Below are 20,408 nucleotides of genomic sequence, written 5' to 3'. Positions count from 1 at the left end.
AATAAGGGATAATTTTTCCTTTGTAAGGTTGTTTCCTTTTTTTTTTTGAGAGAGGGTGCAAGTGAGCGAGGGACAGAGAGAGAGAGAATCCCAGGAGGGGCAGAGAGAGAGAGAAGTGGGGCTTACTCAGGTGCCCAAGATCATTTCCTATTCAATTGTCTGGGTTATAGTAGGTGCTCATTAAAAGGTGACTGTTTTTATGATGCTGCTGATTGTAAACGAATATGACAGGGTCTGTGCACTCAGTGAGCCAATAGTTCCAGGGCGGGGGGTGGGGGGCAACACACAGATCTTTGATTACACTAGATGCTCTTCTGGAGGTATGAACAGAGGGGTGTGTGTGTGTGTGTGTGTGTGTGTGTGTGTGTGTGTGTGTGTTCCTGTTTCTTTGGTCTCAGTCAGAATCTTTGATCATCAATTTTATACCTTTCTTTCTTTTAATGTAAAACATTTAAAGCTAGAAGTTTCCTCTAAGGCTTGCTTACCTGTATCTTTACAGGTTATAATGTGGTATATTTTCACTTTCATTTATTTAAAAATAATTCTGATTTCTCTTATGGGGTCTTCTTTGCCACATAGCTATTTAGAAATATGTTGTTAATTCTCAAATATTTGGGGTTTTTAGAGCTATCTTAGTGATTTCTAATTTAATTTTTTTGATATCGGAGAACATTCTGCAGAACATTTTTGTGTTTAGACATTTATTGAGATTTATATACCAGCCCCGGCATATAGGGTTTATGTTGAGAAATATCCAACGTGTACTTGAGAAAACTGTCCTGCAATTGTTGGGTGTGGTGTTCCACAAACGTCAGTTAGATTAAGGTGGTTACTAGTGTTGTTCACATCTTCTGTAGCCTTACTCTTTTTTTTTTTTTTTTTTTGGTCTACTTTTATCAGTTACTGAGAAAGGGATGTTGAGATCTATGATTGTGTGTTTTCTGATTTTTCTCTGTAGTTCTGTTTTTGTCTCATATATGTTGAAACTATAATTTGATCCATACACATTTAGGTGTGGTGAATTGACTTTATCATTATGATATGTTCCTTTTAATCTCTGGTCATATTCCTTGTCTCAAAGTCTGTGTTGTCTTATATTAATAGAGCCACACCGCATTCATTGTACCCGTTGTTTGCATGGCATATCTTTTTTATCCTTTTCACTTTCAACCTGTTCGTGTGTTTAAAGTATATCTCCCTTATACAGCAACTTAGGTCGGTCCTTTATTAATCTGTTGTGACAATTTCTGGCTTTTAATTTTTTTGTTTTTAACGTTTCCTTTTTTTTTTTTTTTTGAGAGACAGAGAGCATGAGTCGGGGGGAGGGGCAGAGAGAGAGGGAGTCACAGAATTGTAAGCAGGCTCCAGGCTCTGAGCTGTCAGCACAGAGCCGGACGCGGGGCCTGAACTCACAAACCGTGAGATCACGACCTGAGCTGAAGTCCGACGCTTAACTGACTGAGCCACCCAGGTGCCCCTCATCAGATATATTTTAGTATTCCATTTTGATTCCTTTATTGGCTTTTTAGCAGTATCTCTTGTGTTTTTAGTGTTGACTTAGGGATTCAAATAGGCTTCTTAGCTTGTCACTGTCTGTATAGTCCTACTGTTGGACTACTTTACCTAAAATGTAAGAAACATGCAAGCATAAAACTCTGCTACTCTTCCTCATTCACTGTGCTATTGGTGTGAATGTATTTCACCTCTACGTATACCATGGAGTGTTACCATTTTTTGCTTTAAGCAGCCAGTTGTCTTTCAAATAAATTGAAAGGAGATTTTTAATCTTTTATGTCTACCTGCCTTTTTGCCAGTTTGGTTTCTCTTTATTCCTTATGGTACATCTGAGTTTTTAGTCTGTTCGGCACCAGTTCCCTTTAGCTTGAAGACTTTCTTTTATAATTTCTTAAAGTTTCGTTTGGCTGGTGATAAATTCTCAGACTTTATTTGAAGATGTCTTAATTTCACTGTCATCGTTTGAAGTACATTTGTGTTGCTTATAGAATTCAGCTATTGTTTCCAGTCTGTTAGCTCTCGATAGATGTTCCACTGTTTGTGTCCATTGTTTCGGATGTCGGCATCACTTGATTGTTTCTGTGTGTGTAATGTGTTATTTTTCTTGGCTCCTTTCATGACTTTGTCTTACTTTCTGGTTTTTAGCAGTTTGTGATGTGCCTAGGGAAAAGTCTTTTTTTTTTTTTTTTTTAATGCTTCTTGGGGTTTGCTAAGATTCTTACGTATGAAAATGAATATTTTCTACCAGACTTGGAAAAATTTCAGCCATTATTCCTTCAAATATTGTTTTCTTCCCAGGGTGCCTGGGTGGCTCAATTGGTTAAGTGTCTGACTATGGATTTTGGCTCAGGTCACGATCTCACAGTTTGGGAGTTTGAGCCCTGCATCAGGCTCTACACTGTCAGTGTGGAGCCTGCTTGGGATTCTCTCTGTCTCCCTCTCTCTCTGCCCCTCCCCTGCTCTCTCTCTTTCAAAAAAAAAAATTAATAAACTTAAAAATTTTTTTTTTCTTCCCTATTTTGTCATCCTCCTCCAGGACTGCCAATTACATGTGTCTCATTCCTTATTATTGCCCCACTGAACCTTCAAGCTTTTTTTTTTTCCTTCAATTTCTTTCTGTCTTTTCTTCTATTTTTCAGATTGTAATCTAAAAGGGTTGATGAATCTGGGAAGAGATCAGTGGAAATTTTCTGGTACTAAAATTATCTAGTGAATGTTTCATATTGCTCCTTTTTATTTATTTATTTATTTATTTATTTATTTATTTAACGTTTATTTATTTTCGAGACAGAGAGAGACAGAGCATGAACAGGGGAGGGGCAGAGAGAGAGGGAGACACAGAATCTGAAACAGGCTCCAGGCTCTGAGCTGTCAGCACAGAGCCTGACGCGGGGCTCGAACTCACGGACCATGAGATCGTGACCTGAGCCGAAGTCGGACGCTTAACCGACTGAGCCACCCAGGTGCCCCTGAAGTCGGATTCTTAACCGACCAAGCCACCCAGGCGCCCCCATATTGCTCCTTTTGATAGTGCTCATTTCTCTCCTAAAATTACCCATTCTAATTCCCTTGTTATAACCAGGTTTTCCTTTAAGTCCTTGGACATAATCTATAATAGTTGTTTTCTAGTTCTCATCTCTAATTCCTAAATCTGGATCATGTCAGGCTCTGCTTCCATTGCCTGTGTTCTTTCTCCTTGATAATGGGTCACTTTTTCTTCTTTGCCTGTATAATAACTATTTACTGTGTTGGATACTGTGGGGGATAACATGATAGGGAGTTTTGACTAAAGGGTATTGATTGAGCTTTTTTCTTCTAAGCGATTCCTGACAGGTCAGTCCTGTCAGGAGTGGATCTCTCTATCTACCTGTGTAACTATCCACCTTCCTACTCTAGGTACCTGTGTATCTGTCTAAAATGGTGTTTCCATTTTAGATGAAGTCCAGGTACGTGGCTCTTACTCTAGAGTATGATCTTTATTACTAAGGCATGGCCCTCCTGGTGTCTAAATGGAGTATTTGAGGTGCTTATGAAGATCGTTTTATTCTGGTTGGGCAGAAACTCTGTGACCCCCGGCATGACCTCTGGAGTCTCTCTTGAGCCCACAGCTACCCCCCGCTCCTCTGCTAAATCCCTACAGAAACTTCTGGGGCCTACCCTTCTGCCACCCGGCTTGCAAATTCCAGACGTTTCTGCAACTTGAAACAGCTGCCTCTTCCTCCTTGGCACAGGGAAACTACAGTTCTGCTGGCAGATGCCCCCAGGCAGGAAGCCGGCTGTCCTGGGGCTATGCTCTGGTGTTTCCCTTCTCTCCGTGCACAGGGTCCTGTGGCGCCCGTGGTTCCTGCCTGAAACAGTGGCCTCCTATGTTCCGTCCAGTTTCTTAGATTTATGGGCGGGGGCAAGGGTGGGGGGGGTGGGGGCGGGAGTCCGGGACCAACCATTCTTTCAGGGGTGGAGGCAGCCTCCACCCAAGCAGTTTGCTTGGAAGGTGTGTCTTCCTCATTACCAACATTAATGACACTCCACTGTTTTTTTTGTCCTAGTCAGAGTGTGACTGCTTTTCTTTGGACAGATGATTAATTTCTGTGTTGGCTGCAGCGTTGTCCTTAACTTACGTGTGCTTCTGTTCCGGAGCCAGCCTTTGGTCTGTTACTGTACCTGGTCACAGACATAACTGAATGACAAGTTGTCCTGATGGCCCGCTGAGAAGAGCTTGGTCTTTTGCACAAATTGTCATCTGCACCCTCTTACCTGTGGTCCTCGTTGTCAGTGACAGTCTGTCCGTGATGATTCTAATTGGGTACAGTAGTCTTGAGAAGTTTTGAAAACGATCAGTCAAAAAAAGTTTTTTTTAACGTTTACTTATTTTTGAGAGAGAGAGCGTGAGTAGAGGAGGGACAGAGAGAGAGAGAGGGAGACACAGAATCCAAAGCAGGCTCTAGGCTCCAGGCTCCGAGCTGTCAGCATAGAGCCCAACGTGGGGCTCGAACTCACGAGCTGTGAGATCATGACCTGAGCTGAAGTTGGATGTGTAACCGGCTGAGCCACCCAGGCTCCCCGAAAATGATCAGTTTTAGAATCAGTTTTATGTGCTATTGACTTACTTTAATTGTTAAAATTAGTTATCATGTATCTACTTCCATAGTGTATCTTCTACATGAGGGATTCACATGTATTTGTATGTAAAATTGGCTTTAAAAATACTTTCAAATGAGCCTTCGATAATTAAGGCACCGAGGTTTATTTCTTCCTGTAGGGGCATTTCTTTCTTTTTTCTTTATAGTTGGGGGGGGGGCTGTATTTTTTGTGACTGATGTACTTATATTTATGTAACACTTTTTATTTTCCAAAGTGTCTTCCCTTATATCTGGCCCTTCCTTTCCATTCACATTCACACAGCCCTAGCACACCGTCTTTTTACCCTTGCCTGGACCATCAGTGGTTCCTAATCCTCCCTTCTTATAAGAGTCTCCTGGCCAGTGACTTCTACAGTTGAATCTTCCTAGAGTTGCGTTTCTTGCTCTAATGTAAAAAGACATTTCCTGCTCCATTCTGTTTTCCAGACATTAGCTGCTTTCCATTCTACTTTTCTAGCCGGATTTCAGGTACTCTTTACTCAGCTGCTTCTACATTTCTCTTCCCTGACTGCATGCTGTTCCTTCCAGTCACAGTGTTCTTCCCTTCTGTCCATAGTTTCTCTTCCCCATTGTCCAGGGTCTGTCCTGCCCACAGTGTCACTCAATGGAAACTGTCGCCAGTTCCCTGTGCTGCTGTCGTTACTGTCCATTTCACGCTTGAATTACCGGTGCTTGTCCATATCACGTCCTATCTCTAAACAGGGAACACGCCTCCTCAGTCACCCTATCTACTGGAGCACTTGGTGTCCTCCACGTAGTGGATAAAGAGTATCTGGCATCCCACTCATAGGGACCCTGGGGTCTGTCCAGGCAGCATCTGGGCTTATTTACATTTCCAGAACCAGGAGACTTAAGACCCAGACGTTGCATGCAGAATTAAGGACTGGTTCCAGATTTCTAGCTAGTCCGTCTCCTAATTTCTGTCCTTAGATAGCCTCTTCACTCTCGTAGAATGTGGCTCAAAATTACTTTAGTTGACTCCTGAGGACATATCCTTCTATACTTGGGGCTTGTCCAAACTCATCAAAACTGGTCTGGGGGAGTTGGCTTCTGCCTCTGTTGCTCTCGTTGATCCTCCAGGGACGTGGCTGCCACCACATTAGTCGAAGGCTGACCCCAGGTCCCTAGAGCCCTGCTGTCACAGGTCATCCTGCTCTCCCGACGTCACGCAAGACCCCATAAAAATACACTCCATGTTCCTAGTTCTCTGAGTGTGGCTTAGTATCACTGTAGGAGTATAATTCTCCATTCCCGTCTCTGCCAGGCACTTCGCCTTAGTAACAAGGCCATGGGAAAGACTACTACCGGCCAGATCGTCAATCTGCTGTCCAATGACGTGAACAAGTTTGACCAGGTAAGCTGCCCCTGAGGGGGCCTCTTTCCTTCCCACCCCTTACTCGGTTTAACTTACTGGAGTTTCTGGTGCCGGTTTTGGGTGTAGGCCAGACTTCTGTTGGGGACAAAGACGAGGATACTTTTTATCCGCATCTCATTTCTTCTGTGTGCAACTTAGCTATGATAATATGTGTGGTCCGGCAGGTAAGAGTTCTGTTTGCTTAATGTGTTTACAGCATACTTACTTGACGACTTCATAAGCAGACAGCAGTGTTCTCGTCCCGCTTGGTTAAAGGGTCCTAATAGTCCTTCAGGAGTGGGGCTTCTGAGCACACTGTGTTGGTATTGCTGAATTGTCTTCCTCCCTCTCTGGATGTTGACCTTCTGCTGGACAGGGGTTGTTCTGGGCCTTCTAGAGTGCTTGCTACATAGGAAGTCTTTGATTAAAAAATGCCACATGGGTGATCCCTAGCCAGAAACAAACTGTTCTTCTGTATCCCACCGTGTTGCATTTACATTTACCTTATGAATATGTCACACTTTCTGGGGCATCGTATCTGCTGGTTGGATCTGTATGGCACTAGACCACTTCTCTTTCAATTATGCATTCATCAAACATGAACTAAGGTTCCTATTCAGTTTCAGGGATGAATAAGGCTTAGTTTCTGCCCTGGGGAAGCACAGCCTATCAGGGAGAGAAATGAGCAAGTAATTACTAGAGAGCATGGTAGGTACCGTAATACAGGTTTTTGTGAGGTCCTGGGGAGCCCAAGGGAGGTGGGGCTGAATTTTGTAGTAGAGGAAATTTGGGGGAACCCTGGGCCCATGCGTGGGGTAGACAGAATTGAAATCTTCCTTCTTTTTTTGGTTTAATTTTCAATGTTTATTTATTCTGAGAGAGAGAGTGTGCATGTGCGTGTATACAAGTGGGGGAGGGGCAGAGAGAAGGAGAGAGAATCCCAAGCAGGCTCCGCACCATCAGAGCAGAGCCTGACACGGGGCTCAAACTCGCGAACTGCGAGATGATGATCTGAGCTGAGATTAAGAGTTGGACGCTTAACGGACTGAGCCACCGGGGCGCCCCTTGAGATCTTCCTTCTAGTACTGGTGGTCGTGTTCTCCCTGGATGTCCCTGAAGCCTTCCCTGTGTCCTGGAACAGCTTCATCTGGGGCGGATACTTGGGATCTTGGCGTTAGCAGGTTTAAAACCCACTGTGATCATTTCTGTGTAGGTTCCTGACTGTTCTTTGAGAGCAGATTGTTTCTGTCCTCACTGGTTTTGTGTTTCTGTAGTCCTAAGAAAGCTTTGTCTTTTTCTTTTAAGGTGACCATATTCTTACACTTTCTGTGGGCAGGGCCACTGCAGGCCATAGCAGTGACTGCCTTGCTCTGGATGGAAATAGGAATATCCTGTCTGGCTGGGATGGCAGTTCTAATTATTCTTCTGCCCTTGCAAAGCTGCATCGGGAAGTTGTTTTCATCACTCCGGTAAGAGAAACACTGGTTCAAAAAATAGGTAATATGTATTTGTTAATATCCATGGTCTGCTCCATGCTTTTTTTTTTTTTTTAAGTTTATTTTGAGAGTGAGAGAGTATGAGAGAGCAGTGGAAGGGGCAGAGAGAGAGGCAGAGAGAATCTCAAGCAGGCTCTGTGCTGTTAGCACAGAGCCCGACTCGGGGCTCGATCTCAGGAACTGTGAGATCATGACCTGAGCCAAGATCAGGAGTTGGATGCTTAATCAGCTGAGCTACTCAGGCACCCCTGGCCCCTGCTTTTGTTCAAAAGCCAAACAAATGTCTTCTGTGATCTCTCCTTTGTGTTGGCTGTTCAGGCTTGGCCAGTGGAGGCTCCAGCTTTAGGCTGGAAAGGTGAAGACATCCACTGGCTCCTCCTGGCCAGCTTTTTGGGCACTGTGCCTTGTAAGTAGTGTCTTCAAGCAAATTTTACATATGATGATGTTATTTAAACATGTATTAAATAATGCGACAATTTAATTGTCTATTTAGAGGCCCAGTTCTGGCTGCGTATATTTTTGTTACGCTTGTGTTAGAGCTGTTTCCAGGTGTGTATGTGTGTGCCTTGTTTGTAATTCAGCGTGTCCACTAAATTTTATAAGCTCCCCAAGGGCAACGCCAACCTCAGTTATATCTTTATACGTCCCACAGTCCTAGCAGCATACATGAGAGAAAAGTGGCTGGTGATGCAGAGCTTACTGGGGGTGAAGCAGGTGCCAGAGGACTGGGAGAGGGTCACGGTCAAGGTTGTCAGGTGGATGATGATGCGCTATTTGAAGCGCATTGAGTTCTTCTGTGTCTTTACCGGTGGTGTTTTCTCTATTTGAAATTTTCTTTCCCCTCTTAGCCATGGAGATATATTCTTTATCCTTTGGGTCCTGTTCCAAAACTGCTGGGACTCTGAAGCTTTTCTTGCTCTCCCCCTCGCCCAGTAGAATCAACAGCTCTTTCTTTTCTGCTCTGAAGCACTTTGTTACCATGTTATTATACTGCAGCCAACTGTATTATTGTTGTTAGATTCAGGCGCCTTTCTGCCTTCCCTACCCACTCATGACCTCCCAGAACAGATGGTTTGTATCTGACTCTCTCTGATGTCTTCCTTAGCCAATGTTGTAAGTTCTCCAAAAGACTTCTTGAATTGGGATGAATTGTTGACTTCCTAACTGAAGTCTTTTTCCATTTGTATTTTGAGTAGGAACTGCCTCTGCTGTCTGGGCAGAGTTGCTGTAGGGAAGCATTTGATCCCTGGTCTCTGACTGTGCCAGCTGCTGATAAGCAAAGTGGGGCTGTGATGGCTGTTATTCATCTCTCACGTCTGTCCCCTTAGGAATAAGACTGCGACTTTCACAGACGTCAGGATCAGGACCATGAATGAAGTTATCACTGGCATAAGAATAATAAAAATGTATGCTTGGGAAAAGTCATTTGCAGACCTTGTCACCAGTTTGAGAAGGTAAAGTTTCTGTGTATTTCACATCACGTTTCTATACTTTTCGATCTCCTGCTTTCACCGAATTGTTTGACAAGTCTCAATGAAGTTTTCACATTAAAATGTGAATTTAGGGGCACCTGGGTGGCTCAGTCGGTTAAGTGTCCGACTTCTGCTCAGGTCACAATCTCACGGCTTGTGAGTTCGAGCCCCACGTTGGGCTCTGTGCTGACAGCTCAGAGCCTGGAGCCTGCTTTGGATTTTGTGTCTCCCTCTCTTTCTGCCCCTCCCCCTCTTGCACTCTGTCTCTCTCTCAAAAATAAACATTAAAAAATATATATATTTTTTTAAATGTGAACTTAAATACTATACACCCCACCCTGTGCTTCTGCTACTCCAAAAACAAAATTTCAAATGTCTCTTAATACCCCAGATCCCAAACCAGCCATGATGGTAGTATTTGCAAATATGACATTTACACTGATGCTATAATTTGTGCGAATGTAGCACAAATAGGAAAATTATAGAGATTGGGCCAAACTGTCAGAATCACTATGATTCATTCCAGACAGAGACACAGATCCATGGAAACACTGGTCCTTTTTGTGTGGCTTTACGTTTGTAGAATGTTTTTAGTCTGTGAGTTAAATATTTGATCAGTTGTGTGCCCCCCGCCCACGGCCCCTCTCTGACAGCCCTGTGCTTCTGTTCCCTCTTGCACTTACTTCATAGGTACGTCTTCCTCTGCTTCGAGTGCACGCAGCTTCATTCTTCCCTGGCCCCCACCAAGCCCGACCAACCTGGCTCGTCCCCCCAGGTTCCACTCGCACGCGTCCGGCCCCGACTCCACTGTTCTGAGGGAGGCACCTCTTCTCTGTGCACCCACGGGGCCTGCACTCACTGTTTCTGTCCAGTGCACACATTTTGGGTTGCTTAGTCTCTTCTCCTTATGAGTTCATGAGTTCCCGGAGAGGACAGGCTGTGTCTGTCATCAGCAAGGTGCCCAGCACAGGACTTGTGGTCACGCGTGCTTGTTGAGTGAATGTTCAACCTGGTCTGATCGACCCAGAATGTTAACGTGCGACATTACGCCTCTGTTTAGTTAAGGTGAGCGGAGTGGTTCTGAGCGTGTGGTCCTTATGTTGGAGCCTGGAAAGGGGCCACGGGCAACAGGCGCTTGAACAGACGACGTGGACGTTGATGCTTCCTTCAAACCTATATCCTCTCTTTTCCAGGAAGGAAATTTCCAAGATTCTGAGAAGTTCCTACCTCAGAGGAATGAATTTGGCGTCATTTTTCGTTGCAAGCAAAAACATCGTTTTTGTGACTTTCGCCACCTACGTGCTTCTTGGACACGTGATCACAGCCAGCCATGTGTTCGTGGCAGTGACACTGTATGGGGCCGTGAGGTTGACGGTCACCCTTTTTTTCCCCGCGGCCATTGAGAAGGTGTCAGAGGCGGTTGTCAGCATCCGAAGGATCAAGGTTTGGCAACAAATAACCTTGTTTTTTAAAAAAAAAAATTTTTTTTAATGTTTATTTATCTTGGAGGGAGGGAGGAAGAGAAAGAGAGAGAGAGAGAGAGAGAGAGAGAGAATCCCAAGCAGGCTTCACCTTGCTGTCCATGCAGAGCCCAACAGGGGGTTGGAACTCATGAACATTGAGATCATGACCTGAGTCGAAATCAGGAGTTGGATGCTAACCCGACCGAGCTACCCAGGTGCCCCGAAACACCTGCTTTTAATTTGGTGTCCTCATGCTGTGGTTTAACTTTCTCAGCAGCCAAGCCCGTAGTCATTCCAGAATGTTGTACGTGTTCCCCTCCCTGTCTTCTTGGGGTGTGCCCTACAGAGAACTAAGTGGCTGATCATTCATGGGGGCAGTGATAGCAGTGGCACAGGGCCTTTGATCACCTGCAGGGTGATGAAGATGTCTGAGGCAGGAGGAAAACGAACAGATCTCCTCTCTTGTGCCAACTCAAATGATTCAGTAGCGACAGTATGCAGTTTTGGGGGAAGAAGATTCCTCTCTAGGTCAGGAAGGAAGGAGCTTGCAGAAGGGCCCTGGCTCCTTGGGTGGGGAGATGGCCTCAGCCTCACCGTTACTTCTCCCTGATTGAAGATGGGTTCTATCCCCCATGGATGCCTGCCTTGTGGTCTCTGAGTAAGTCTTTGGACCTCCACCTTTTGTCCCCTGTCCCCCTGTTTACTTGTTTTCCTGCCTCAGCCCATTTCTGGGAAGGTCTTTCAAATATGTCCCCTGCTTCCTACGCCCCCCCCCCCCCAATACTGCTGCCTCCTTTTCCTAATTAGCTGTCCCTACGTTGCCCAGGGCAAATAATATTGCCAAGATGCAGGCCGACGCAGTGGGTGCTCAGGTGTTTGTGTGTTTATAAATAGGTCTAAAATGAAGATAAATACGCTCTGCTGACGGGACCTAGGCACGAACTTGAGTGCCTGGGCTTTACGAAAAACCTAGTTTGTTTTGTTCCTGTTCCTCCACAGTGATGGACGTGTAGTAGTATGTTTCTACTGAAGTTCTATGGCTCTGCGTGTGCCTTTTTTTTTTTTTTTTTTTAGTTTTATCATAAAAGCTGAGATTTTTTTTTATGATGAATTAAAAAAATTTTTTTTTAATGTTTATTTTTGAGAGAGGGAGACAGCGTGGGCAGGGGAGGGGCAGAGAGAGAGGAAGACACAGAATCCAAAGCAGGCTCCAGGCTCTGAGCTGTCAGCACAGAGCCCAATGCAGGGCTTGAACCCACGAACTGTGAGATCATGACCTGAGCTGAAGTTGGACGCTTAACCGACTGAGCCACCCAGAAGCCCCATAGCTGAGATTTTTTATCATGAAATTTCTGTCCTGTAAAAAAATATTACTCATGAGAGAGATCAGTCTTAGGGGGCCAGTTCTGGTCCCCAAGTTTGTCATGCTTCCTCCCAGGGGCTTCCAACAACTTTGTTAAAGTTGTGGCCCATGCATTTCAATAAAATTTCTGTTTTGTAGCATTTGCATCTTGAAAGAGCACATCTAGGAAGATACTTTGGCCACAGTGATGTTCTAAGCATACCTAGAACCTTTCCAGATGCCAGCTTCCCATGCACATTTTGCTGTCATTTTGTGACTGTCGCTGCTGCAGCCAGCGCTTAGTGAGGTCCAGGCACATTGTCTCAGGTCATCCTGACAGAAGTTCGTGAGCACTAGTGTCCCCACTTGACCGGTAAGGACACCGTTCCTGCAACAAGTGAACCAGTGTGCCCATCCTCACACAGCTTGCACACGATGCACTAGGATTCTTCCCAGACCCTGGTTTCTTACTTACGTCACCTCCACTGCCTTCCTAGGACCTTCCGGCACGAGTATTTCCTCACGTGTAGTTTTCATCATCCAGTCTCATTCTGAAGAGACCTGCAGGGGTTCCTGTAGAATCAAAATTTTAAGCTCTGGGTTTAAGCTCAACTGGCCCGTGTTTCCCAGCGCACGACCCTCCATTCTGGCCCCAGATGTGGGGGAGGGGAAGGGCTTGTCTCTGTGATGCACCACATTCATATGCGCTTTAGGGTTTTTGCCCATGCTGTTCATCTCAGGGGGTTGCCTTTTTTTCTGTTCTTGATTTAGGTAAATGCTGCTGAGTCCCCCAGCCCCCCGCAATCTTCCTCCAGCACTTTTTCTCATGCTGACCTCAGGGTTCCATATTAAAAAAATTTTTTTTAAGTTTATTCATTTTGAGAGAGAGAGAGAGACAGATTGAGAGAGAGACAGATTGAGAGAGAGAGAGAGAGAAAGAGAGCAAGAGAGTGAGCAGAGAAGGGGCAGAGGGAGAGAGAGAGAATCCCAAGCCCCAGTGTGGGGCTCTATCCCATGACCCCGGGATTATGACCTGAGCCGAAATCAAGAGTCAGGTGCTCAACTGACTGAGTCACCCAGGCTCCCCAAGCTTCCATATATATGTGCAAGGCCAGTACCACACCGTTCAGCATCATGGCATGTGGCTGGTTCTGACTCGACAGGACTATACTAAGCCCCCTGACAGCAGATGATATCTGATAGTTCTTTTGCATAGTGGCTGGCCCATGTTGGGCATCTACTGGGCCTCAGATAAATACTGAATTAGTGGAAGCAACACTAATTCAGAGTCAGTGTAGACTCTGCTGGCCTGGCTTCTGGCCTGGGCTATTAGGTCTTGTAGATAGTTAGAAGCATCCGTCTTCTTTGGTTAAAAACATTAGTTTTACTGGCCATTGTGTAATAAAGGAAGATGAAAACCATGTGGCTTTATGCTAAAGTGCATCTTGAATCCAAAGGCAATCTAGAGACAGAATGCTCTCTTTGAAGGTCAGTCTTTTCTTTCCTCTTAAGGTCTTCAACTGATTGGGTGAGGCCCACCTACCATCATGGAGGATAATCTGCTTTAAAGCCCACTGATTTAAGTGTCAGTCTCATCTGAAAGGTACTTTCACTGTAACATCCAGACGTGTTTGAGCAAATGACTGTGGCTTAGCCATGTTGACCCATAAAATTAACCATCACACCCACTGGAATCTCCCGTCTCCTCCTTCGAACTCCCCGGATGTGACTTTGTCCTCACTTCCCGCATGTGTGGGATGGATGTATTCTCCTCCCCGATCTCCAGGCTTCTGAAGAGAGGCGCGGTGCCTTGTCCATCTTTGCATTCCTCACCGCACATGCTCAGGAGATGTGTCACTGTATTCTCCACGTCTGTGAGATGCTGCAGGCATCCAGCAGTTGAGCGTTGTTTTGTGATACATAAAATCACATAGCATGAAAGGGATCTTGCAGAAGGTTTTGAGGGAGTTGTATCCAAATACTTGGGTGGGACTTTTGATTGCTTTTCTGCTAAAATGCAGCTGAACTGTGTCTGAGGCTGGAAATTCTTCCCATGGAGATGTGTCCAGTAGCATCAAAGGTATGACTTGCTGAGAACTTTGAATTTTCCTGGGTCTGACTTTGTCAAGCCCCTTTGTATCCTGATGAAGCATCTTTGATTTGGGCTGAAAGCCCAAGTCTTCTCTCCTCTGTATAAAGTTTCTGGCAGAAAGGTGGGCCTAGGGATTTAGAGTTTGTTGAACAGAAGTTGTTTTCAGTAGAGGTGGGACCAGTGGCCGAGAAGGTTGGTGAGAAAGGGGTGGTTAGCATGGCAAACTGCTTCATGGTGGCTTTGAAGTAATTATTGAAGTATCTTTTTTTCTTTTAGATCTTAGACTTTTTTCCAACCCGTGTGGTTTCTATAACCCCTTAAGAAATTTAGATCTCAAGTACATCAGAATCACCTGGAGGGCTTATGAAAAGTAACTCATGACAGTTTGGGGACTCTGAGTCTCTGGGTCATGCAGGGCCCGAGGTATCTGTGTCCTAGGCAAGTGTGCCTGTGTTACCTGAAAACATGCCACACGTGGGAAACGTTGCCCCAGCTGCGGGAAAAAGCACACAAAGCCAGAATGTGCTTAGCAAAATGTAAAAGATGTCAGGGTCATGTTAAGACTAAAATCAGTGGACGGGAGGAACTAACACCTGTCTTGGTTTGTGCTAGACTTTTGGGGGGCCCATTTAGAAGTCCTTCAGTCACCCCACAAAGTAACTGAGCGCCTACCTCAAGCCTGGGGCTGTGCTAGATGTGTATATACAATGATAAGCAGATGCACAGAAGGCTTGCCTGCTTAGAATTCCTGAAGCATCGAGAGGGAGTTAATAAATGCTCATACAATGACATTCACTGTTAATGTGTGTTTCGTGCCATCAGTCAGTCTTTGGAAGAAAAAGTCTGATGGGATGCCTGGGTGACTCAGTCGGTTAAGTGTCCAACTTCAGCTCAGGTCATGATCTCATGGTCCATGGGTTTGAGCCCCATGTCGGACTCTGTGCTGACAGTTCAGAGCCTGGATGGAGCCTGCTTCTGATTCTGTGTGTCTGTCTCCCCCTCCCCTGCTCATGCTCTATCTCTCAAGAATAAATAAACATTAAATTTTTTTTTCTTTTTTTAAGAAAAAGGCTGAGGTCCTATGAGGTGCTTTGTAGACACCGCTGTAATTTTGGAGGTGGGGCTTCCTGGGAAGGCTGAAGGAGTTCCGTGGAGAGTTACATGTGTGTGTGTGGGGGGGGTGGGGGAGATAGGAGGCTGATACTCTGCATTTTTGGGGGGATAGTTATGTGGCAGAAGGTCTTATTAGAAAGCGCTTGGTGCACCAGAAGGAGATCCATGTATTTGACGATGAGGGCGCAGAGAGAGGCCTGAGCAGGGGGCAGAGCACCTTATAGACCACAGGAAGGTTTTTTGCTTTTGCAGAGCTCACTCTGGCTGCAGCCCAGGGACCGGATCCGAGGAGGTCGGGGTGGGGATCTAGTGTAGAGCAGGAAGTGTTCAGAGGCTAATGCAGTCCAGGAACCGGGTGATGTGGTTTGGATTAGGCTGAACTAGACGCAGTGAGATTTGAGAGCCACTCAGGAGCACGTACCTGACACAGGTAATAGGCAGTGCATATAATGGACTGATCCAGTGTTCACTCCTCTTTCCTTCCCTGCCTCTCACGTGTTTTGTGCAGTGAGAGGTAAAAATGGCAGCAGACGAGGAAGAAAAGATGCGCTGAGGACACTCACCAGGTAGTTAGGACTAGGCGAGGTTTGGCTCGTAGAGGGTCAGAAGCTTGGGAGGCGCCCCGAAGTTTGCTGTGACACTGTCTCCTGCAGCCTGGGACTCAGATGATGTTTGGGAGTCCCAGAGGTAAATGCAGCACACCTCTCCACCTTGAAGGTGGCGCTGGGATCCCCAGCCCTGGCGTAAAGCCAAACGTGGGCTGTAGAGTGTATGTCTTCTTTTCCACACACACTTGTCAGTTTCCTTTTTTTCCACGTACTGAAAATGAAGGATTTACTACGAGGTTATAGGCCCAAGAAGTTCCTTCTATTTTTCTCTTAGTGACATTGAACGAGTCCAATAGGATTATAAAAGATCTTGTCTTAACTTCAAAGCAGTGAAAGTCTTAACGATGTCTACACCCAGTAAAGTGAGGTTATAGTGTTCACAAAGCTGCTTAGGTTTTTGCCTAGCAGCCACTGTGAAGTCAATCTTGTTGGCTTGAGTTCTGACGGCTGATGCTTTCCCGCATGACCTGTTCTGGGTATGCACTTCATGGCTTTAATGGCAATTTAATGTCAGCTTTTTCATCAGCCTGAGCACTCGAGAAAAATCCAGCCAGCACATCTGGCACCTTTATAAGCCGTTCATGTGTTGAATGGAGCCTCATTTAACCACCGGGAGACTGTGACTCCTTTCTCCACTCAGACCTATTATTTACGGACAAATGCTCAATAGATTTACTTCCTCGCTGTGTGCATGGTTTCTCTTTTCTTTCTTTCCTTGAAGGTGCAGAATTTCTATTCTAATATGCACATACTGAATTTTGAATTTTATGTCTTGGTAATATGCTTAAGCTAAAATTTGAGTTTTATTCTGTCTAGACAAGATTTATGACACCTACAGCCTTCTGCTTGTTGCCATCTTAACTCATACTGTGTAAGACTGTAGTGATCTAGTCAGTCATTAGATTCACTCGAACCAGCCGTAGAGTCGGGTTCTTTAGGGGTTATCGTGACATGCTGACCCTTTGCTAGCCTCAGTGTGGGGTTTGAGTTGGGCTGTTCGTAAGTGCGTGAACGGCATAGTCTTCTCCCTCGCCATGACTTAATATCCCTTTGGGGATTCAGAAGTAGGGTGGGCAGTGCCAGCTAGGGCCCTTGTGAGCTGGTTCCCAGGAGGATTAGCATTTGAGATGGGTTGGGAAGGAAGGGTTGGTTCAGTACTCAGAGTATCAAGGCGGAAGGCACTTGGGGAGTGTGAACTTAGGTGCTCATGGGTCACTGAAGGGTTTTAAGCATGGTGGACGTTCTCAGAGGTGTTTCAATGAGATCATGAGGGAGTGTGGGGTGCCTAGGTGGCTCAGCTGGTTAAGCAACTGACTTCGGCTCAGGCCATGATCTCCTGGTTCATGAGTTAAAGCCCTGCATCAGGGACTCTGCTGTCAGTGTGGAGCCTGCTTCGGATCCTCTGTCCCCTTCTCTCTGCCTTTGGCCCACTTACGCTCTCTCCCTCTCTTAAAAATGAATAAACGTTAAAAAAAAAAAATAGGAAGTGGTGTTAGGTTTGACAGTGTTGGGGATGCTGGGGAAGGAATCGGGAGGGTATAGGGAGACAGCAAAAAATTGTGTCAGTGTTGTAAACGACTGGTGGTGAGATTCCGAAATTACATTGTTTCAAGAGGAATGAAGAATTGGTGGGATCGGAATTGTTGCAGAATAGGCAAGAGTTGCTGTCTGGGTGACTGTGGGGGAGCTGGTGTGGAAGAGAAATCAGGGCCATGCTGGGTTTAAAGCCTGCAAAGGAAGGAGTCCTCAGACCATCGTCTGTCCATTCTGCTTCCCTGTTAGACACGGGCATGGGGCAGAGAGGAAGGTTCTCAGCGAGCCTGGGCGAGTGGAAGCATCTGTGAGCAGACCTCGCCTCCCGCAGGCTGCGTCTTTGAGAGAAATGCACAGGAACACGTTTTCCTTTTCCTGCACAGAAGAAACTTTGCATATTCAGCTTTAATCACATTTGTAGCTTTGCAGCAAGATAGATAAGATTTTAATGACTTAAAGAGTGTTTATGGTTTTTGGAGTAGCAGTTGACTTCTGTGTTGTTCTCCTGAAACATTTTCACATGCTTATTTCAGTTGCTTCCTATGTTGGTTAGGATGAGGTTTGCCCGTGGGTCCTAGAATACCCATGTTAAAGCTGCTTACACAGGTAGTTCATTTTTCTTTCCTGAGCAAACCTTTGTGAGGTTGTGTGTCGGTTTGCTAGCGCTGGGGCCGCAAAGTTGCCACAAACTAGGTGGCTCAGAGCGACAGGAATGTGTTGTTTCACGGTTCTGGAGCCAGAAGTCTGAAATCAGGGTGTCCTCAGGGTCATGATCCCTCTGAAACCTATAAGGGAGAATCCTTCCTTGCCTTCTCTAGTTTCTCGTGTGGCTGGCACACCTTGGCGTTTCTTGGCTTATGGTTGCCATCACTGTGATCTCTGTCTTGGCTGTTTCCTATCTGTATGTATCTCTCCTCCTCCTTCTCTTCCTCCTCCTCTTTCCCTCTCCCTCCTCTCCGCCTCCTTCTCCTCCTCCTCCCCACTCCTCCTCCTTCTCCTCTTTGCCTCTTTCCCTCTCCCTCCTCCCCTCCTCTCCACCTCCTTCTTCTCCTCCTCCTCACTTTTCCTCCTCCTCCCCTCTTCCTCCTCTTGTTTTCCTTTAAAGATTTTATTTCTGAGTAATCTCTGTGCCCAATGTGGGACTCAAACTCACAGCCCCAAGACTGAGAACTGCACGCTCCACTGACTGAGCCAGCCAGGCGCCCCATTGTGTCTTCTTATAAGGACACCAGTCATATTGGATTTAGGGGTCACCCTACTCCAGTATGACCTCACCTGAATCAGCCACATCTGCAATGACCCTATTTGCAAATAAAGTCACATAATTGAGGTAACTGGGGTTATGACTTCATCCTGTCTTTCTGGGAGGGCACGATTCATCCCATAAGAAGTTCCATGGCTAGTATGCTGTTCTGTGGCTTTAGAGGCCCAGATGCTTTCCTTCTTGCTTGTGGCCTTGCCCAGAGAGTCATGGGCCAGAGAGGCTTTTTTTTTTTTTCCAGGAAGCAACCTTATTCCTGCCGGCACCACTCAGTTGGGTTTGTACCTGAAGAACTGAGCCCCGAACGCTGTGTGGCATAGTTTTTCATACATTTTTTACTTCTTTGTCTCTCATATGTAGTAACATACAAACATGTAGTCTGATTAAGTGGTCTCATGTTACAAGGTCGTGAGGGATGTGGTCACATATGCATATAACCAGGTTGCCTTGAGGGTTTTTTTTTTTTTCCTTTTCTCTTTTTTCTTCTTTTCTGAGGGAGGGGACCCTACCACAGCTTTGGCTAAGCTGCCGACTTCCAAGGCCCAAGCCATTGGGTGGAGGAAGGTTCCTGGGCATGATCACTTTCCACTGGCCTAAACTTAATCACCTGACTCTGCATAGCTCTGTGGGAGGCTGGGAAGAGGGGTCCCTTTCCCAGGCTGCCATGCCCTAAAAACCAGGAGTTTGTTTCCACAGAAGAACGAGAGCAAGTTTTGAGGGCCGTTAACAGTCGCTGCCACACATTCAAAGTTTTGGGGGTAGAGGGGTATTGGTTGTTCATTCTATTTGTACCAGTGTAGCTTTTCCCGTTGAATTATGTCTAGCATTTGCAGAGCAAAACCGAGTTTTCCTGTATATGTGATTGTGTTAGGTTTGTAATGGTTAGCATGACTTGGTTCGATTCAAATTGCACCATCTTGCTGCTATCTGGTGTGGACAAGAGCAGGAAGCGTGGAAAAATACCTTCTCCTGCTGTCGAGAGGATATTTGCTAAGGAGAAAAGACAAGTGATTATGAAGAGATGCTTGTAAAATATATATGTGTATATATATATGTATATATATATATACACACACATATATATTTTATATATATATAAATATATTTATATTTTATATAAAATATATATTTATATATTTATAAATATATAAATAAATATATTTATTTATATATATAAATTTATATATAAATATATATTTATATTTAAGTAGGCTTCATGCCCAGCATGGAGCCCAACATGGGGCTTGAACTCATGACCCTGAGATCAGGACCTAAGCTGAGATCAAGAGTCAGATGCTTAACCAACCAGGTGCCCCTAAAATTTCTTTTTTTTTTTTTTAGAATGATGACAAGTGATAGCTCATGACAGGAAGGATGCATTGCTGTGATGCGTATGGGGGGAAAAGCAAAGTGTACCCAAGTGCCCAGGGAAAGGGCAAAACAAAGAAATGGACAGAACCACGTTTTTCATGCAGAGTCTCTCTGCCATCGGTTCTGTGTTCCCAGCCTGTCCTTTTGCATCAACTCGATTTCTGGAGGCCTGGGGGTGGCCTTCGTCTGGGTGCCCAGCGTCTCACGTGGTGCTTGGCACATGGTGGGATTAGATAAATATTTATGTAATCATTTCCTACCAACTCCCATGTTTATTGTTAGTAACACAGGAGTAAAACCGTGACAATGTCCAGGTTCTAAATGTGTTCGCTGCTCGGAACTATATTTTCTCTTGAGGGAAGAATCCGTATACTTGTTGAGAAGGTTACAGAGTTAGCTTTGTGAACTCAGAGAGAGAGAGAGAGAGAGAGAGAGAGAGAGAGTGTGTGTGTGTGTGTGTGTGTGTACTATATTATATAATTACATAGTACATACTGTGTTCTGATGTGAGTCCCCCTTGTAAATACAGTTGGTAAAATGATACACAGGCTGCGTAAAATGCTACGTTGCAAATTCCAGGAAAGCAATTATTCTTGCTTATGCTTTGTTCCTACAGCTCAACCAGCCTTTTTCCTTCTTCTGCAGAAC

General features: G+C 45.3%; 1 protein-coding gene across 13 annotated transcripts in view; it reads left to right on the top strand.

The window, feature by feature from the left end:
• Positions 1-20,408, top strand: part of ABCC4 (ATP binding cassette subfamily C member 4) — a 284,608-nt gene that overhangs the window by 99,767 nt on the left and 164,433 nt on the right. For all 13 annotated transcript variants that reach the window (XM_042929130.1, XM_042929159.1, XM_042929140.1 and 10 more), the window contains 5 exons: positions 5,920-6,009; positions 7,315-7,478; positions 8,834-8,959; positions 10,171-10,420; positions 20,406-20,408. The exon at positions 20,406-20,408 is cut by the window's right edge and continues 99 nt beyond it. In XM_042929130.1, the coding sequence (XP_042785064.1) occupies positions 5,920-6,009; positions 7,315-7,478; positions 8,834-8,959; positions 10,171-10,420; positions 20,406-20,408 (633 nt within the window). The remainder of the gene's footprint in view (positions 1-5,919; positions 6,010-7,314; positions 7,479-8,833; positions 8,960-10,170; positions 10,421-20,405) is intronic.

The sequence above is a fragment of the Panthera leo genome, chromosome A1 (assembly GCF_018350215.1).
Source record: "Panthera leo isolate Ple1 chromosome A1, P.leo_Ple1_pat1.1, whole genome shotgun sequence".
NCBI lineage: Eukaryota > Metazoa > Chordata > Mammalia > Carnivora > Felidae > Panthera > Panthera leo.
This window is presented reverse-complemented; position numbering and strand designations above follow the sequence as displayed.